The 19,001-nt window shown below is 36.0% G+C and overlaps 1 protein-coding gene across 3 annotated transcripts in view; it reads right to left on the bottom strand.

The window, feature by feature from the left end:
- The window catches only part of TTC39B (tetratricopeptide repeat domain 39B), a 133,283-nt gene that overhangs the window by 29,319 nt on the left and 84,963 nt on the right, over nucleotides 1-19,001 (bottom strand). For 2 of the 3 annotated variants that reach the window (XM_027863193.1, XM_027863194.1), the window contains exons 4-14: nucleotides 16,578-16,709; nucleotides 15,626-15,702; nucleotides 11,184-11,251; nucleotides 7,973-8,037; nucleotides 5,619-5,724; nucleotides 4,726-4,791; nucleotides 3,560-3,668; nucleotides 2,734-2,801; nucleotides 2,581-2,640; nucleotides 1,451-1,612; nucleotides 819-910 (exon numbers count right to left, since the gene is read on the bottom strand). In XM_027863193.1, coding sequence (XP_027718994.1) covers nucleotides 819-910; nucleotides 1,451-1,612; nucleotides 2,581-2,640; nucleotides 2,734-2,801; nucleotides 3,560-3,668; nucleotides 4,726-4,791; nucleotides 5,619-5,724; nucleotides 7,973-8,037; nucleotides 11,184-11,251; nucleotides 15,626-15,702; nucleotides 16,578-16,709 — 1,005 coding nt within the window. Of the gene's footprint in view, nucleotides 1-818; nucleotides 911-1,450; nucleotides 1,613-2,580; nucleotides 2,641-2,733; nucleotides 2,802-3,559; nucleotides 3,669-4,725; nucleotides 4,792-5,618; nucleotides 5,725-7,972; nucleotides 8,038-11,183; nucleotides 11,252-15,625; nucleotides 15,703-16,577; nucleotides 16,710-19,001 lie in introns of those variants that run through there. The other variant, XM_027863195.1, reaches the window with a different exon arrangement.

Here is a 19,001-nt window from a genome sequence, read left to right as displayed (position 1 = left end):
ATGACTTGCCAACTCCCTTATAGCTCTAAATCTATAATCCCATAATGTGCTATTAGAGGAACTGCAATAAGAATCACAAAACTGAGGAATTCCACTGCTAGGATTCCACTGCAAAAACCAGATCAAAAAAGAAAAATAAAAAAGGACCCATGTGTACAAAAATATGAATATGTACTCCCTTTGTAATAGCAAAAATAGCTGAACAATGTAATGAAATGTTATAATGCTATAACTTATTAGCCATGTGACCCTGGGCAAGTCACATAACTCTATTTGCTTGGCTTCCTTATCTGTAAAATGAGCTGGAGAAGGAAATGGCAAACCACTCTAGTATCTTTACCAAGAAAACCCCAAATGGGGTCATGAAGAATCAGACCAGACTGAAATGATTCAACAGCAAAATTAAAATGATAAACATAAAGCATACAAGGAAACACAGAAACATGTATATGAGGTGATGCAAAGTGAAACCAACCTCACTTGAACTATCTATATACATGTGGACAATAACCACATAAAGTAAAACAAGAAAGAAGGAAAACAAAGCCAAAGGTGGGAGATAATCCAGCAGCCCTATTAGGAAAGAGAACACAAACATTTTGATTCTTTGAATTTCTTTGGTTTTTTCTTAGTCAAGGTTAAGGGTCTGGAGTAAGATTCTGTTTACTGCACTAAAGAGGTTAGAGGTTCCTGCTCCAAATGAAGGACTGTCCAGGGAAAGAGGAGAAAAATCTACGATAGGGGATACATCAGGGTAATGATAGATAGGGTCTGCCCCGACAAGTGGCCTCCTGTTGCAGTGATAATATCCTCTTTACCTAAACAGAGACACAATATTCTCTCCAGTTGGCTTCACCTCTTCATCTGGGAGCATACTTAGGATTGCAGCTTTCTGAAACACATATATTGCCTTTAAAGAAAAGAAAAAGAAGTCAATTTTAATGTAACCCTAAATTCCTGGCATTTCTACAATACTGCATTTCAAGAATAATATGCACATTTTCCAGAAGCTACATGGAAATAATAAGACTATCAGGAAATTTTAAAATATCTCCAAATGAGCAATAATGACCAGTTTCAATTGACTCTACTAAACCAATAATTGTTCTAAAACACAAATAACAGTTCACTCCAGTGAAAGAATAATAGAATACAATACCTCGATGCTCCCAACCATTTAAAAATTTCTTTTAAAGACAATCAATTTTTTCCTTAACGATGAGAAAATGCAGAAGGTAGAACTAGGTCGAATACCCAGGTATTTTGACTCCATGGCCAGTAAGTACTCTTTCTACCATTCCTCGCTGGTTCTCAATAATTATCAGCTGATTTTATCAACTCCCATGTGGTGGAGCCAGGATTTGATACAGTACTCAATTAAATGATGTCCAACCAAACAAAAGGACACACTGTGATTCTCCTGAGAGGTAAGTGCACTCATTCTCCTTACCTTGGACCATCTACTTTCTTTGCAAAGCAGATCTGCATAATGATATGCCTTAAGCCATTCTTGCTGGAATGTATAACACCACATCAGCTCCCAGTAACAGAGGTGATGAATCTGTTTCCATTCTTCCTGAGATTTAATACAGTTTTGGAATATCACCTGTGCCTACAATTAAATATTATAAATATGATCATGTAGATATCAGACAACAGTATAAATAATAAATGGGAAAATTCATACAATATTTTGTGCAAAAAGAACAAAACTACCACTCATTTAATCATTCAATAATACAACAGCTTCTTCTCCTTTAATGAAACAATATAGCCAAGCACTATTTTTTAAGTTAAACTTTATGTTTTCAATCACCAAAAATCTGCCTTTTCTTCCTCTCATACTCTACCCACAACTGAGAAAGAAAGGAAAACAAAATCTCTGCTACAAACAGATATAGTTAAGCAAAATAAATTTCTACATTAGGCACGTCTGAAAAAAAAAACCTACACGTCTGATTCTGCACCGTCTTTCACCTCTCTATCAGCAGTTGGGTAGCAGGTTTTATCATGAGCTCTCTGGAATTGCAGATGGTCACTATACCGATCAGAGTCCCTAATTCTTTCAAAGTTGTCTATCTTTATAATGTTACTGTCACAATATAAATTGTTCGCCTAGTTGAGCTCACTTCACTCTGAACCAGCTCATCCATGTCTTTCCAGTTTTTCTGAGACCAATTCTTTCATTATTTCTTCCAGTATGATAGCTTCCATCACTATCATCAGTATGACTTTTTCAGTCATTCATCAATTAATGGGCACTCTCTCAGTTTCCAATTCTTTGTCACCACAAAAAGAGCCATAAATGTTTTTGTACATCTCTAGTCAAGAGCTCCTCTTGTTCCCCCTTCTCCCTTTTCCTGTTTGCCTCCTGTCTCCCTGTTGAGTGAAATCTATTTCTATACCTATGTGCATGGACTCCTATACTTCTTATCCTGGGCTGCTCATTAAAAGTGTTCTTAACACACACACACACACACACACACACACACACACACACTCCTTCTTACAGAGTGGCAAAAAAAAAGTCAAGGAAAAACTAACATCAAAAGTAATGAAGTAAAATCTGAAATTAATTACCTTTTCAAAATTCCCTTTGAGTAGCTCTATTCTTGCAGAATAAAACAAAATTAAAGAGCCCTGGAGAGAAAGAATAAAAAATCTCCTGTTCAATAACCCCAGGGCTAGTTGACTAATTGTGACTACAAAGTACACTAAAAATACTAAGCATACATTTGGAAACTTCTGGAGATAGGGTTCAAGAAGAGTCTCGGCTTCCTCGATATTGGCTTCTCCTGTGCCTAGAAATTCAACACACAACAAACACAAAAACAACACTCAGCCTCTATAGAACACAGTACGTGCTTACAACCTACCCTTCAAACTTCACTACTGCAAAGATGTATGCCTAATGAACTGGTAATTTCATATGAAAGGAGAAAAACTTTATTATTGTGTCATATTAGTTTCCATTAGGGAAATGAGATAAATATCATTGCACTTTTAGCTCAAGATTTTCTCAGGGCAGAATGACTAAAAGTAAAGTAGGAAGCTGATCTTAAATTTTAAATCTGATTCTTTTTTGTTTTAATGGCTATCATGACCATCACACCTTCAACATTATGCTTGCAGCTCTAACTTTAAAAAAAAAAAACAAACAACTAGAAATCAAGTGATTAGAAGCATGCAAACACTTTGTAGACTCCTTTGCAAGAAAAGCCTGACATTTATTACTACAAATAATAGTAAACCAATCTCATCAATCAGTCAGCATATATTAAGCACCTACTCTGTGCCAGGTACTATGCTAGGTACTAGGGGCCACAAAACCAAAAATGAAACAGCTCCCGTTCTCAGACCGAGTATGGTTACATGCACATCTGATTAAAACTTAATTACTTGCTCCCTTGATGCTTTCTCAGTCTTAGTACAAACACAGTTCTAACAAGATATATTTATATGCTGCTATTTCTCCTTACTGACTTTTCTCGATCATTTTTACTCTCTTCACGAAAAATAACCAACTTTCAGTAAAGTCAAAATGCAATTTAATCCTTACCAAGGACTAGTGAGACATAAGTATGAAATAAGAGTAAAGTTAAACTGCATAGTGTGGACCGTAAACTGGATCCAGATGCACCCTCTCGCAATTGCACAAGGCCCAGTTCCTGCAGAGAACAAAAATCTAATTATCTGCTTTATAAAGGATCATCATTATAAACTACAAGTTATTTCTATTCAAAAAAATTTTAAAATATCAATCTCTTCCTTTCTACCACTTTCACAGTTTGCATCGATATTGTTTATAGCTTCCATGCCAGTTTTATATGATGATGATGTATTTTTGCCATTCTTTAACACAAAGAAAATATTCTGTTTTGTTTGTTTTTGTTTTTGAAAGCATAAAGGAAGTCTAACAAGTATTTTATACTAACTGATTTAGCAGTTTCAGGAGAGAAAGCCAATACTCATTTCAGAAGAATACTGTTTCTCAGGCAGATATAAACAACATGGATATTAAAGTTATAAAATGCCCTAAGACTTTTGGTGTGTGTCCCCTCCCACCACCACAATATGATCAATAATACAAATAATGATATATGATCAATAATACAAATAAAGTGATGAAGAAATTAAGACTTATTGAAATAGGTTTCTCTGTGCTTGCTTTCTTTGAACATGTATTTTGTAACGGGGCAACTGTTTTTAACATTTGGATGAGAGGTATAATGTAGAAATCAATTGCACCCTATAATAGCTATACCTATAGCAGAAAAAAACATAATAAGCATCACTAAAATTAATAAAATTCAGGGGGAAAAGGATTCTCTCACTTAGTGTTGCAATACAACATATAAGAGCAAGGGTATGTTAAGTACCATTGCCATGTATATATCATATATTGTTTGAACCTGAGAAGCATTTTTGAAATTATTTACCACCTAGAATAATCTGAAATCAACATATTGCCAAAAATATTATTTTCATGTAGAAGCTTAGCTTTAAAGGGGTAAAAGATTAGTTTGTGTATTTAATCAATCAAAAATATTTTTAATCACCTTCTACTGTGCTAGATGTCATACTGACAACCATGTGTAACTACTGAAAATATGACCAATAACTGACATCCCTTTGACTGATCTTAAAATAAATTGCTAAGTTAATAAGCTCTATGAAGAAGGGATTTATCTTCCCTTTGAGAATACTTAAAAGTTAAATTTATACCCTGTTGCCAGAAAACCCAATAAATTCTAGTAGTCGGAGAACTCTTGCTGGTAAAAGAGATAACATCTGAAAGAAGAACAAAGTGGATAAAGAAGTATTAGACAACTGTAAAATGTCAAACAGGGCTCAAAGCCTTTTTATTAATATGAAAAATTAAAATTAAGTGAAGATTAATGAATGCCACCAAGAGAAAAAGAACAGGCAATCAGTTACATAAGTAACTCTTTCACTGAAGCAGATGTACAACCAAGAACCTCAGAAAAAAAAAAATACAAGATCATAAACTTTCCCAGGACATGCTTATTCTCCAACTAGCCTGAATGTTAATTCTCCGCCCTCTCATTCTAAGCCCACTTCCAACATGGTTTCTTTAAAATTGGCTTTCCAGGGTTGATGCAAAGTTACCAAATAGTACCAAAGATACAGACAGCATGTCCCCTAAGTCTTCATGCAGTTTTGTGCTTTAATAACTGCACTAAGACTTATGAGACACCTCATCCATTCAAACATTCTGTTCCAATCACCTCTCCTAACTTCTTCACACCCTTCTTAACCCTCTCTACTCTCTCAACCACTTTCATCAGCAAAGCAACAACCATTTTTCATTAAGAAAGAACTCTGACTCCTAGTCTTATGCTTCTTCAAATTCTATGCTCAACTTTCACATCCTTTAGGCATTTTTGGTTCTGAACCTTGCAGAGGCAACAACCATAGCACTGAAAGCCTGTGAAAAGCCTGATGACGTAAAGCTTTCAGTACAGCCCTGTGGGCTCACTTGGCCCTCTCTGTGCACAGCAATCCAGGTGGAATCAAAGAGGAATGGTGGCATGAATGTGATAAATCAGCATCATTTCATACAGTAAGCTTCTGGTATAGATATAAATATATCCTACCAAGTTAAATGCTCCTATTCCAAGCTTCACTCCCCCTTCAAATTGATAATAGGTTTCCTTCTGCTTAGTGCTGCCCTGAGTCATCTGCAGAACAGAATAACATTCCCTGGATTGAAGAAAAGAAATAAAAAATATTCCATTTGTGTGACACTTTAAGACAAATCTAATCTCAAATCAAATTTCGTATCTGTATATGACATAACAAAGTCTACCCTCCAAAATATTAAGGGAATTTTCAAACTGCTGAAGCTATAATGAAACTACTCCAACTATTGCTAAACTATAATCCCCAAGGAGGAGAAGCTTCTACTTCTTAAATCAGCAGACACTTTATACCATCAGCACATGACATGACTCTAGCAGCACCATTTATCAAGTCTGACATTTCAGTTGTAAATAGAGGTGCAGAGCGTTAATTATGAGAGTTCCATGTATCATTCACCAAGGAACACCACTATCACTAACAGGGAGTTTTATGGGAGGTAGAAAGAGAAAGATCTTTGATTTCTTCAGATACACAGTTTGAAAAAACTACTGCAGTAGCCTGAAATCCTCTCAGAAGTGACCAGGAAAGACACCATCAGTAAGTTCTGAATTTCTTTGGCCCTACAGTGACTCAATCAAGTTATTTTGGTTTGGTTGAGAGAGATTGTAAATGGAAGAAAAGTGGTTATTTCCACAATTATCCTTCATCTATGCTCTCATTTTGCTCTTTTCCACAAAGCCTATCTCCCTAACTTTTCCTTTCCATTTTAAAATATTTTCTTTTTGTTTTTACCTTTCAAACCTCAACAACAACAACAACAAAAAAAAAAAAAAAAAAAAAAAAAAAAACCTTGAAAGTGAGATTTTGCAAGGCCCTTACCACCTGACGTTAAAAGAATGAGGGCGGGGACAGACACAGATTTTATTTAAAATCCCTAGCTTCCTTTAAAGGTTCAGGTGTCACCTCCAACGTGAGGCTTTTTCTGATCAAACTTGCCCTTTCCACTCTACCAATTATTGGTCTCTCTTTCTTGCAATTCCTTTATCATTTTGGTTTTTTTTTTTTAATTTTCTTATGTATATGTTGTCTTCCCACTCACCCTCCAACCCCCTGGGGAATGTAAGTGCCTTGAAGACAGATACTGTTTCATTTTGATCTTTGTATATGCAGTACCTAACATTGTGCCTTGCACACAAAATGTTTGTTGAATTAAAATACCATGAACAATCTCTGAGAAGATTAAGAGGACGTAATTACTGATGTTTGAGTTGTTGGATGACCTACATTGGCTGATTCTAGATTAATGTACTTCACATACACAAAGTGATGCTGACGAATCATCAGGAAGAAATGCACTTTGAATTATTATCACAGTACTGTGCTTCTCCTCTGATCTGGTGACACTTTTATCTGGTCCTCCTTGTAGATCATCACTGTCTAGACAACCAAGAAAAATTAGAAGTGTAACCTGTAGCTACAAAATGAAACAAAGATAACTGGTCCACGTAGATAATGAGTCAAAGACCATGGTTTCATTAGCACTGACCTCCAAGAAGTTTAGCTTAAGACCCAGGGCAGTAGTGACCAACCTAGAGACTGACAGAATACAGTCACTACCACCACGGTAATTTCAGGTAATTAATACACAAGTCTTATGAATAGGGCTACCATAATGTGTGGGTACATTGGCAAATGTGACTAATCTACACTGTATGCTTCAGCCCAAACTTGATTTCAAAAGGTTCTTACCACTGTTTTAGGACTGAATAAATAATAGCAGTTATTCATCAATAATAATGTTGTCAGTTACCAACATAAATTACCTAATTTTTAGATCTCCTTATAACAATACTTCCATTGATATAAAGTCCTTCTGCACAGTGTTGACACATTGGCTCAGTACCATCAGACAGGTCATCAATCTTCAATCACCAAATATCAAGCAAGATGCATTATTATTACTTGATTACTTTTCAAGGATCCATGATTTAATGTGAGTATTCCCTTTATTGACATAGATGTAACCCCTCTACAATTTGTTAGATGGTCAGTAAAAGTTATATGGCCAAAAAATCATCACCCTAAAGCCCACCTGATGACCTTCACGACCTTGACCAGTCTAGTCATCAGATAGACAACATTCAGTCGGCTGAATGTTTCACAAAAACAAACAATGCTTTCGTTCACTAGCTTAGCTATCAAAAAACCCAGTACCAGCTCGATATATCTCAAGGTTTTAATGGAAGAAAAATTAGTTTTTAAAAATGAAATCTGACTATACTGAAATTATGAATGCTGTGGGAACTAATGTTTTAAAAATGGCCTGAATCACACCAGTTTATTCAAAATATTTGAATTATTAACTTACTTATATATTTGGTAACTTGTTCTAATTTTGAGTCCACCTTTGATGAAGTTGATCATGTTTTCATCCTGAAAACCATTTAACGAATAATTAGGTCATTACACAAAAAAAAAAAAAATCCTTCCACTGTCTCCATTGCTGTGCCTAGCACATCAAAATTTTAACTTTGGAGACAAAGTTTTTCAAGAAAGCATATTTTGCATGTACCTTTTGAAATAGTTTCTTCATTATTTTTCCCTAAGTTGGAAAGGGAAGGGGAAGGAATTAATTTTTACAGGTGCATTTCAGCATTAATTACTCACAAATCAGTCACTTTTAAATTACTAAAATAGTGATCTTTATTAGTCAGGGATTGTGAATCTTTTTTAGGCAGAGCATGAATTTAAAATTGTAAAACGTCATTTTTTTTTGCATTCAAATAGCATTCTAATTCTAACAGGTTTAAAGGATATGCTGAAAGGTCAACCTTTTCTCTTTCTTGCCAATGAACAGCACTTACTTTTAACTGTACATGTTTCTCCTTCAAGGAGACTTTTATTAGCAAGTGATTTCTGTTTAATATCCTTTCCAGTCCTAGTGAGCTCGGCATGATCCTCTTTGAGCAATTCACTCAAATATCCCCGAGTCTCATTTCTTTAAAAGTAGGGTGTTACATTAGAAGTTTCTCTAAGGTCCCTTTTAGATGCAAATTTCTATGATCCTATTACAATGCTTTAAGTAAATTATAACAGATAACTGCTTGAAGGAAGTTCATCACCAGTAGATGGTGCTATAGGAGGTTTTTTTTCTACAGTGTTTCACACCGGTAGAATCAGAATGTCAAAATTGAAAGGGACCTTAGAGATCACCTACTACACCCCATCCATAAAACACAAGTGGGCTGGAGCAGACTCATACTATCTCTGAGAGCCAACTGTTAAATTTTCAGTGTGATTATTTATTTCTCAGGGATCAGAAAGCTACAAATCAGGGCTTGATTTATTATCTTCTTGATTGTCATGATTTTTGGAAGTGATCGAGAAAATGTTAATAATGCAGATTAAACTTTAAAAGTGTGTCGTGCATACGTTTTGTTTTCCTGGAAAGCCAGTTATTAAACGTTTATTAGCACACCACTGCCGATAAAAAAAAACAAAACAAGGACGCAATGGAACTAAAATTCAAGTCTTCTGACCCTTAATCCTATCTTTTCATTATAATCTAAAACACAGTAATTTTATTTCATAATAATGTTGGGAAGACTCCAGCATTTAATTTCTTGTATGCCTAAGTGTCCCACTAAAGTTAAAAGCATCCAGTTTAATTCTACCATTTTCATTTAAATGAGTAACATTTCAAACTACAGTATCAATAGACTCAGAGTCTGCCACTTTCTGCACAATAATCATAAACAAAAGCATTACTGCTCACTTAAAAATCTGAGAGTTTCAACTAAACAAAAGCAATTTTGGCCAGGAAAGGATTTTCTAAACTATAAGAGAACTTCCTTCAAGTAATACCCACCTTTCACTTTACAATTTAGCTTATGAGTCCCCAAATAGCTACCAAGAACTAGTTATGCAAGTCTGAACCTCCAATTTTGAAAATAACAGATTAAGAACATTTTTAAAGATTCCATGGTAAATGCCATGTCAGCATTGTTCAGTCAATAACCCCCAGTTATTTTCAACAACTTTATAACATACTACTACTGAGGCTTAGAGATTTCCCCCAAGAAGCCATAGACCTAGTCATTTAGACGACTGGGTCATGTTTAAGAATATCTTCACTAAACAGAAACGCAATTAGTAAGATAGAAAAAAATGAACATTTTAAGGGTGGGTCTGAAATAGTATAATGTCTCTAATCAAGGTTCCTGAACTAAGGTTCCTTTTGTTTATATTATGAAGATGTGCTTTCTATCCAATATATTTCCACCCCTCTTCCTGTATCTCTTCTCATCTTTCTCACCTCACTGTACCTGCCACAATTCTCCAACATGTCAAAGATCTGGTTTTTAAAAGAGCAGAAAGGTAGTGATGAACCTGGTGACTGCTGCTGCAGCTGTTCCTAGAGCAGAAGTAACAATGCCCTAGAGTACAGACTCTTTTTCTTGATCTAGGGCACCACAGTGTACTGAATAATTTTATTCAAATTCTCTCCCCAAAGGAGAGGCACCTAGTCATAGTGGACACCTGAGAGTCAGGAAAACCTGCGTTTAAGTTCTAACTCCTGGCACTCCTGTGTGTGTGTGTGACACTAAGCAAGTGACTCAATGTTACAGTACCCTCAGGCAAACTGCCAGTTTCTATTGGCAAAAGGAGTTTCTTTACAGGGAGTTCTCTACAATTAAATCACATTCTCCCAAAATAAGAATAAAACAAGTATGAAGAAATAAAAATACATAAACATGAAAATAAACATTATGAGAAGTGCAAAAATTACAGCTACCAGCTTATACAAACACATGCAAATGAAATTTAAAGGAGTTTGGGTGAGGGTAGATTCAAATGGTGCTAGGTCTAAATAAACAATTATTTATGTCTAATCTTCACTTGAAGTAAGCTGAGAAGAAATATCATTTAAAAGTCTCCATGATGTGGGTGACTTGCTAATTAGCCAATCTAAAAAGGGTTTCTAGTCAGTTCTCTGGGCTTAAAATAACATGACTAATTCCCATTCCACTTAAAAGGAACCTTAAAGAACTTCTAAAAACAAGGGCTAGTCACTTCTAATTATCAAAATCGTTTTCCATAAGACAAAGGAGCAAATAACTTTTAAAATAAGGAAGACTTAATCAGAGTGATTCTAGCCTCTTACAAGTACACAAAATAATGAAAAAAAAAAGAGTTTAATAATGTGTCAGAGCAATTACGCCACTATTTTCACGCATGAAAGGGCCTAGAAATTGGGGTAGTTATAAGGGTTTCCATTTAAAAGATACTAATTAACACCACATGGAGTTTAAAATCAGACTAAAGACAATGAATACGAATAAGAAAGCTACCCCTGGGTATTTGGGAGGCAGAGGAGGGTAGGAGAGGTGGTAACCCAACAAAAATGAGAATACCACTGGTTCTAGCCAATACCTTTCTTTGCATTACCCATTAAAATTATCAGATGGCCCTACAGAATGTTCATTCAAACAGCTATCATGATAGTTCTAGGTGCATTTTGCTGTTAAAATGAAAAGCAACAAATGGACACTGAAACAAATGGACACAATAGTCCTTACCTGTAAAAATGTCAGTGCTGCTTTCTGTAGTAGACATTCCGCGTAACAGATTTCTGCGTGCATTTCCTCTATTAATAACAAACAAAATATATTAAAGAAAATCCCTGAAACATCACATACTTTTTGTCTTAAGATGCTCAAATGAGATCTACAGTAATACATGATCCCAAGTAATTCTCTACAATCATGACAAACAGTTGCCTGGGAAGACAGGAGTTTAAACATCACTTGTGGCTCTTGGAAACTATGGGACCATGGGAAAGTCATTTAATCTCTCTAAAGATCAGCTTCCTCATGTATCTACAATGAGGAGACTGGCCAATAAAGTCCCAGTGCTTAGAGAATGACCAATTTGCTCTGTCTCCTATAAACCCACTTGGAGGATCAGCGAACCTGCTTTCAGGAATTGGCACCCCTCCCCAGCCTCCCATAAAAAATACTCTCGCATATCCTCAGCCTGGTAACAAAAAACATTTTAATTGACTAATGGGCTGAACTGAGAAGACTTATAAATGGTTGTGAGGAAGATCACTCTCTCTTTCTTACCAGGAAAAAGTAAAAAAGTGACAAAGAAGAAAGAAGAAATGTAAAAAAGAAGAAACGCTGGGAGGTAAAACTCAGCAGCAGTCAGTATCTCTGAAGATATTTCTATTTCTCAAGTCTCTTGTATTTATTCTTTCTTGACTCTAGGTGAGAGGGCATTCAGAGACAGAACTGACTAGGTTACAACCCAGGGAGCTTTTGACAGGAGAGCCACCAGAGTCTAGCTACAGGAGTTCACTGCAGTCTATCAGTATTTTCCTTTGCATCTTTGATGTAAAAATGGAAAGGAAGAAAATTTTGACATATTCAAAAAAATTTCTTCTTGCCCAGCTTTTAAGGGAGGCTCTTATAATCTGACTGCAATCTACTCACCCACCCTTATGGCCCTCACTACTCTGTAACATAAATGCTCGACTCATTTGGTTATTCTAACTATACAAACAACTGGCTCGCTTCTATGATCCTTTTTGTCACTGTAACACCTCAACACTCTCTCTCTCCCTCTCTCTCTATCTCTCTGTCTCTCTCTCTTTCTCTTCCTCTCTTCTTCCCTCTCTCCTCTTTTCCTGCATCCTACCCCACTCTTCATTACCTATTCTCAAAGTGTGATCATTCCTAAAGGCTCAGCTTAAGTCTTCACTCCTTTCTTGACTATTCCAGCCCACATGGATTTCTTCTTTGTCCAACTAACTACTCCCTAATTAAAACAGTCCTGGACTCATAAAAGACAATTAACACATATCTGTTTGTTGACTGAGTCTTTGAAAAATGAAAATCTTTCACCTTCCTTCTTCATTTAAGTACTGTAAGTGCCACTATTTAAACTAATAGAAGGGCAAATTTTTTAAAATGCTTTAACAAAAAATAATCAGAAATCATGACCATGAGAGTCAAAACATAAAAATTCTTTGTATTAAATGTCTAATTTTAACACCTACTTAAAATTAGTTCAGGGCAATAAGCCAGCTAGCTAAAGTATTAGGTGGAAATTTTTATCAAATGTGGAAATGATGAGTGGGTGTATGACATGTTAAGCCCATGGAAACTTTAATTAAATATATGCTCTGCTGCAAACCACCAGCCATTCAAGAATGTAAATGAAAATTACCAAGTGGAAAAATAAATCACACACAAATGCTACAATGTTTTGACTCACTCTGTTGGAAAAAGAAAGTCTGTTTGGGTTGTAGTGGCAGCCAAACACATACACTGGAAATAAAGTGAAACAATTCATAAAAAAAAAGCCTGGACTAAAGTCTTAAGTTTATTTACTGTTTGCACTGCTTTATTGTACAGATCAGGATGAACAGGAGGATAAATCCTACCACTTTTCCAGAACGTTCATTTCAGAAGGCAAAAAACAGGCAGGTGTTGGAAGGGTCTGGACTTAACACTAGCAATTTCAAAGGGTTGTTCTCAGCAAAGTGCTTAAGACATTCTAGAAATGGCAGCTGCCATGTGTTATACCCAGGTGCTTCCAGAAGCAGGGTTACATAAATGACTTGCCCAAGATCATGGAGATGGGAAGTATCAGAACAGAGACTCAAACACTGAGAGTCTTCTGTCCAGTAGGTCCAGCATTCTACCCACCACACAACAGACTATCTCTTGTAAACAAATGAGCCATAAATAATTCACATTTATGTAGCACTTTAAGGTTTACACAGCACAAGTGGTTTTAAAGCGCTTTCCTCACAATGCTGGATAGTAAAAATGATATCTTTGTTTTATACTTACGAAAACTGAGACAGAAGGAAGGTTAGTGATTAGACCAAAGTCACACAGTAAATGGTGGACTTGGAAATCAAATTCAGGCCTCCTGACTCCAAGACCAGAGCTCTTTATATTACAACAAATCTTAAACTAACCTGAATTCCAGTGTTCACTGAGTAGATGACAAAAATAAAAATTTTCATTAAAAAACAGTACTCAGTAGATGGGCACTTCTTGGCCCATTTGTTTTTGTTTGCTAAAATAACATCTCCCAAGGATAACACAAGATACATAAACTGCCTTCATCTATGTGCTCATACTCACAATCTCCTTACTGTGTGATCCTGAACAAGTCAGTTTCCTCAAATGTAAAGTAGGGTTAATGACCCCACCTACCACTCAAGGTTGTGAGACTCAAATAAGATTATATTTGTAAAGTGCTTAGCACAGTAACTGGTACACATTAGGTGCTTAATAAATGCTTATTCTTTCCTTCCTTTCTACTATTATCCCCCAAATTATCCATGGTTTCTCAATATATCACTAAAGTAAAAGAATCTGAATCATTCTACATGACAGGAAGGGTACTCTAAAGAACAAATTTATAACAAAAAGGAGAGAGCAAGACGGAATAAAGACAACAATAGAAAAGAGAACTTTACATTTGTCTTGGTCCTAATGTCCAATTTCCTAGTAATATAATAATGGCAGCTAAGATGGCTGGAAAACATACTGTAAGAAAACTATTTGAAGAAATAAGGGATATTTAGTCTATAGAATGGAAAAATTTGAGAGTGGTGTAGAGATATACAATAACTTTCTTCAAATATTTGAGGGGTTGTAAGGTAAAAGAGGTATCAGATTTGTTCTGCTTGGCTCCATAAACAAGAATTAAGAATAATGGGAGAAAGCTGCACAGAGATGGATTTAGGTATGAAGTGAGAAAAAATTCCCAAACAATCTGAGTTATATAAAGATGATATATGGGCTGCCTGGGGAAATACTGAGCTCCCTATCACTTAAGTCTTTCAAATAAAGACTCAATGAGCACTTGTCAAGGGATGTTATCTAGGGGATTTCTGACCGTGGTTCAGTTTTGACCAGATGGTTTCTAAGTTTCCTTCTGAGATTCTGCTTTAAAATTGTTCCATGTGAACCTGACCACTGGGAATGACTGAGCTATTCTCACTTAAAAGAACTATCGTGGCTGCTAGTTCTCACTGTATCCTATCAGTGACAACAGGATTCTCCAGATAGGTGGAGATTAGCACAACTGTCCCTTAATAACAAGTCCTTTGTTCATACAGTAAGCATAGTATTGCTCATTTTGCTTTTTATTTTTATTTATTTAATTTTTGGGGGGGTGAGGCAATTGGGGCTAAGTGACTTGAACAGGGTCACACATCTAGTAAGTGTCAAGTGTCTAAGGCCGGATTTGAACTCAGGTCCTCCTGATTCTAGGGCAGAGCTCTATCCACTGCACCACCTAGCTGCCTCCCTCATTTTCCTTTTTAAAAGCTACAAGAGACAGGATGGCAGAGTAAGAAGAGTACTTGCTCTGAGCAAAAGGATATGGGTTCAACTCCCATTGATGCTTATTACCCTGTGTGACTTTGAACAATCACTTAATCTCCCTGGCTTGTTTCCTCACCTATGAAATAAGGGGTCTGAACTAGCCTCTGAGAGGGCCTTTCACATGGAATGATTTATTCTCTGACTGGGTCACTTTAGTAACCCCTCCCAATGCCTCCGCCACTACTTATAAGTCATTATTCTCTGAGCATAATGCTAAAAAAACTCATCTATTTATATGCTTGAAACATCTCCTACCATGGTAGCACCACAAGCTAGGGCAACATAAGCTGAAAAGTGTGGGGTCTTTTGCCCATCATAAGCTTTATCAATGTTACGTAAAAACATATGGATTCCTGAATATTCATAAATGTTCACATTCCAATCACCACACTTACTGCCCAACTTGATAAATATTCTCAAGAGACCTCAAGGTGCTTGAGAGGCAGCCTAGTGAAGTGGATGGTGTGTTAGGCTAAAATATGAGGAAGACCTGGGTACCAATCCTGCTTTACTCTAGCTAGGCTAGCTTACTAGCCTGGATAAATCACATAAAGATGGATCTGATGACCTCTCAGGTACCTTCTTTTATGTTTTATGATTCTCTGACTCACCTTCACTTAGCTGATCCACTGACGATTTGGAAACAAGACTTGACAGAGATTCTACCATTGTGTTTCTTTTTCTGAATCTACATCAAACAAGTGAAAAAAAAAAGAAGAAAAGCATACCAAATGAGAAATTGAGCTGAATCAATTTCATTTCCATTTAGTACTCATCTCAGATAGAACCCCTAGAAACACAAAATAGCATTCCTACTAAACTATATTAAAGAATGATCAAGCTAGGACCCTAAACCCTTGAGGCTGTTTTCCTTAATCCCACAGGCCAAGATCACTATTTCTGTGGTAAATATACAGTAAGCAACAGAAAAATCTCAGAAGCTTGGAAAAAGTCAGATACTCTTAAGTTCTCTGAATCTGGAGGGTACAACATTGGGAAGGAAGAATGCTTGAAACACTAAGACCAGACTATTCCTTATGAATTCTGATACTAAAAGAACAGCCCCTCCTGAGACATTTCTTCTGTATTTGTACATCAAAGACAGAAGCATGATTTTTAAATGCATCTAATTTTCAGCCATCAAAAAGGTTCAAAGATGTTCAAAAAAAATTCTAAGATGCAGAATGTTAAAATGAAAGTGTAAAACATACAAAAAGAACTCCGCATTATTGGTCAGGCTTAACTGTACTTCCTGAACACTAAAACAACAAAAATGAAGAAAGAGACTTGTTTGTTCAACCCAGTAAGTCGTCAGAACTGTGGATCAAAATACCATTTAACAAAATCTACCTGCTCTTTAGCCTACCTGGAAATACTATTTTGACATTTTTAAAAAATCTTGACACTGAAAATACAGAGAATAAGGGAGCATAGAAGCTGAAATCTACCTTTCTTTCCCTATTTAACTACAACTCTCTAATTTTGCAGTTATCATCAGTTTTGTCACACAAAATTAAAGGTTGATATTCATTCTTCTCCCATAGTTAAATTACTCAGGCCTACTTTTGACAGGTTTGTAAAGCTTCCTTCATTGTGGAAATGCCATTTTGGATGTCCTGGTGTTCAAAGGTCATTGCTGCCTGCATTACTAAAATAGTGCTATAGCCCAGAGCATGATACATACTCTCTTTTGACCTGAAAAAGACATAAGAAAACAGAGCATTTAAATTAGACTCCATAACTTTTTAAAAACATCACATTGGGACTATACATAGAATTATAAAGCCATATCTATCACTTCTCACAACTTTCAATAGAATTTAACACATCATCTGGATCACTGATTTGATGACTACTGAGGACCAGGCACACTGTATTCTAAAAACTCAGCCATTTAAAAACTATTTTGAGGACTTCTACATTTAGACCTATAATAACCATCTTAAATCTCTGCTTCACTTCGCACAACCTGATCTTTTCTTCACCACAAGGGGGCACATTCATTATGAACTTATTTTTTAAAAAGGTGTCAAGCAATGCATTTTTCCCTACATCTTTAACTTTTCATCAACCAAAGATCAAACAAACAGTTCACCGGATTCCATTCGTGAAAAACAACTCAGCACAAGGTTTCCTTATGTTACAAACATGATCACTTCTCTCTCTCTCTCTCTCTCTCTCTCTCTCTGTGTCTCTCTCTTCTTGCTTCCTCCCCTTTTTGTTTCCCTCATACTCAAAAAAAAATCAAAGATACTTGTAAATAAAAATATTTATAGCAGCACTTTCTTTTGTAGATAAGAACTGGAAACAAAATGGGTGCTCACCAATTGGGAAGAGGCAGAACAAATTGTAGTATATAAATGTAACGTACTTGTTAACAAAGGTTTGTGGAGGGTTTTTTCCCCAAAGAGGGGAGAGATGGAGAGAGAAAATAGATTTTTTTTGTCCACTGAAAAGTAATTAAATTAAAAAATAAAAAACTATGTGAATGTAATGGAATGTAATAAAGTTTTTTTAAAAAAAGACAAAATGAATGAATTCAGAGGAACCCAAGAAGGATTATATGAACTGATATGAATTAAGAAGAACCAGGAGAGCAATTTCAAAATGACAGTACTACAAAGAAAAACAATTTTAAAACACTTAATAATTCTAATCAACATAATAATGAATCATGAATTCATAACCCTAACCCTAATTGCACTTCCTACTTCTTAAAGTTGATGAATTTTAAGTAAAGGATAACACATTTGTTTGTTTGTTTATGGGATATATGTATACACACATCCACAATCATCTTTTTCTATTTTCTATAGATAAATGTTTATTTTTGTTGATGTTTGTCAAGTTCATAATTTTAAAATTTTCCTACTACAGCTGGAAAATACTCTTTCTCTGGCTATATAGGAGAATTAATATATTTACAAAAAAAAAGCAGTTGATTCCAGGTGGAAGGGGCGCTAGAGTTCAAATTTGCAATGATTAAGTTGTATGAACAGTCCTGTCTTCCTTTACCCTAATTCAGGAAATTGCCAAAAAAAAAAAAGCCCACAGATCTCATAATCAGGCAGTGAGGAGCCAGGGCAACACCAACCCTCAAGTGAATCTATCATGAAGACAGAAGGGTGAAAAGTAATGGCAGGGAAAGTGAGTCAACCATAACCCAGACCATGTACAGAGGTGGTCAGAGTAATTTTAGATGTCTTTTAAATAACGTCGACACGACAAGCTAGCAATTTATTTATCGTGGTAAGAAAAAGGCCAGGGCTAAGAGACTGGGAATCACAATGTTCTTGAAGTGAGGGGCCTGGCGTCAATCTGGAAGACTGCTTACCCCAGGTCTGGGAAAGCAAACAGGCATTAGCGTGGCAGCTCAGCAGAAAAGCAAGGTGGCCTCGACCAGGAGCTGAGAGGACAAGGAATGACAACTACCAAGAGGGGAATAGGAGGTGAAGAAATGGGGCAGCTGCTCAAAAGCCTCCCAGAAAAATCCTTTCACCTACTCTCAATGAAACCTAGCCACTTAAAAGCTATCTGACCTAGAGCAAGTCACTTGACTTCATCCTCTTAACACCTTCAAGCTCCACATGAATCCCATGATTCTGTGATTGTATTTCTTAGCTACCAGCAAGTTTTAGGAACACTTTTCATTTTATCTTCCATTTAACCTAAATCAAGTTTCTATGGAAAACAAACCCAAAACACACCACTCCTTTCCCGAATGGGAAGAGTCAATCTGCCTCCTTGTTCTATGTGCATAAAGCACAGGTTGTTCAAAGGCATTGCCAGGGCCAAAAGAGCAGCATCAAAGGTAAGGCTTTACAGAACATTAACTGTGGCTTCAAAACCTCAAATCTGTTAACTCACAAAAACACTTATTAGAAGAAAGTTGTTGCTTTTTTATTATTGTTTTTCCAGGTGAAAATACTTTTTTTTTTCAGTTAGAAAACAAACATTCCCATTTTTTTGGTAGTTACAATAGCCAAT

Source organism: Vombatus ursinus, unplaced genomic scaffold (assembly GCF_900497805.2).
Source record: "Vombatus ursinus unplaced genomic scaffold, bare-nosed wombat genome assembly UNPS02014770.1, whole genome shotgun sequence".
NCBI classification, from domain to species: Eukaryota; Metazoa; Chordata; class Mammalia; order Diprotodontia; family Vombatidae; genus Vombatus; species Vombatus ursinus.
This window is presented reverse-complemented; position numbering and strand designations above follow the sequence as displayed.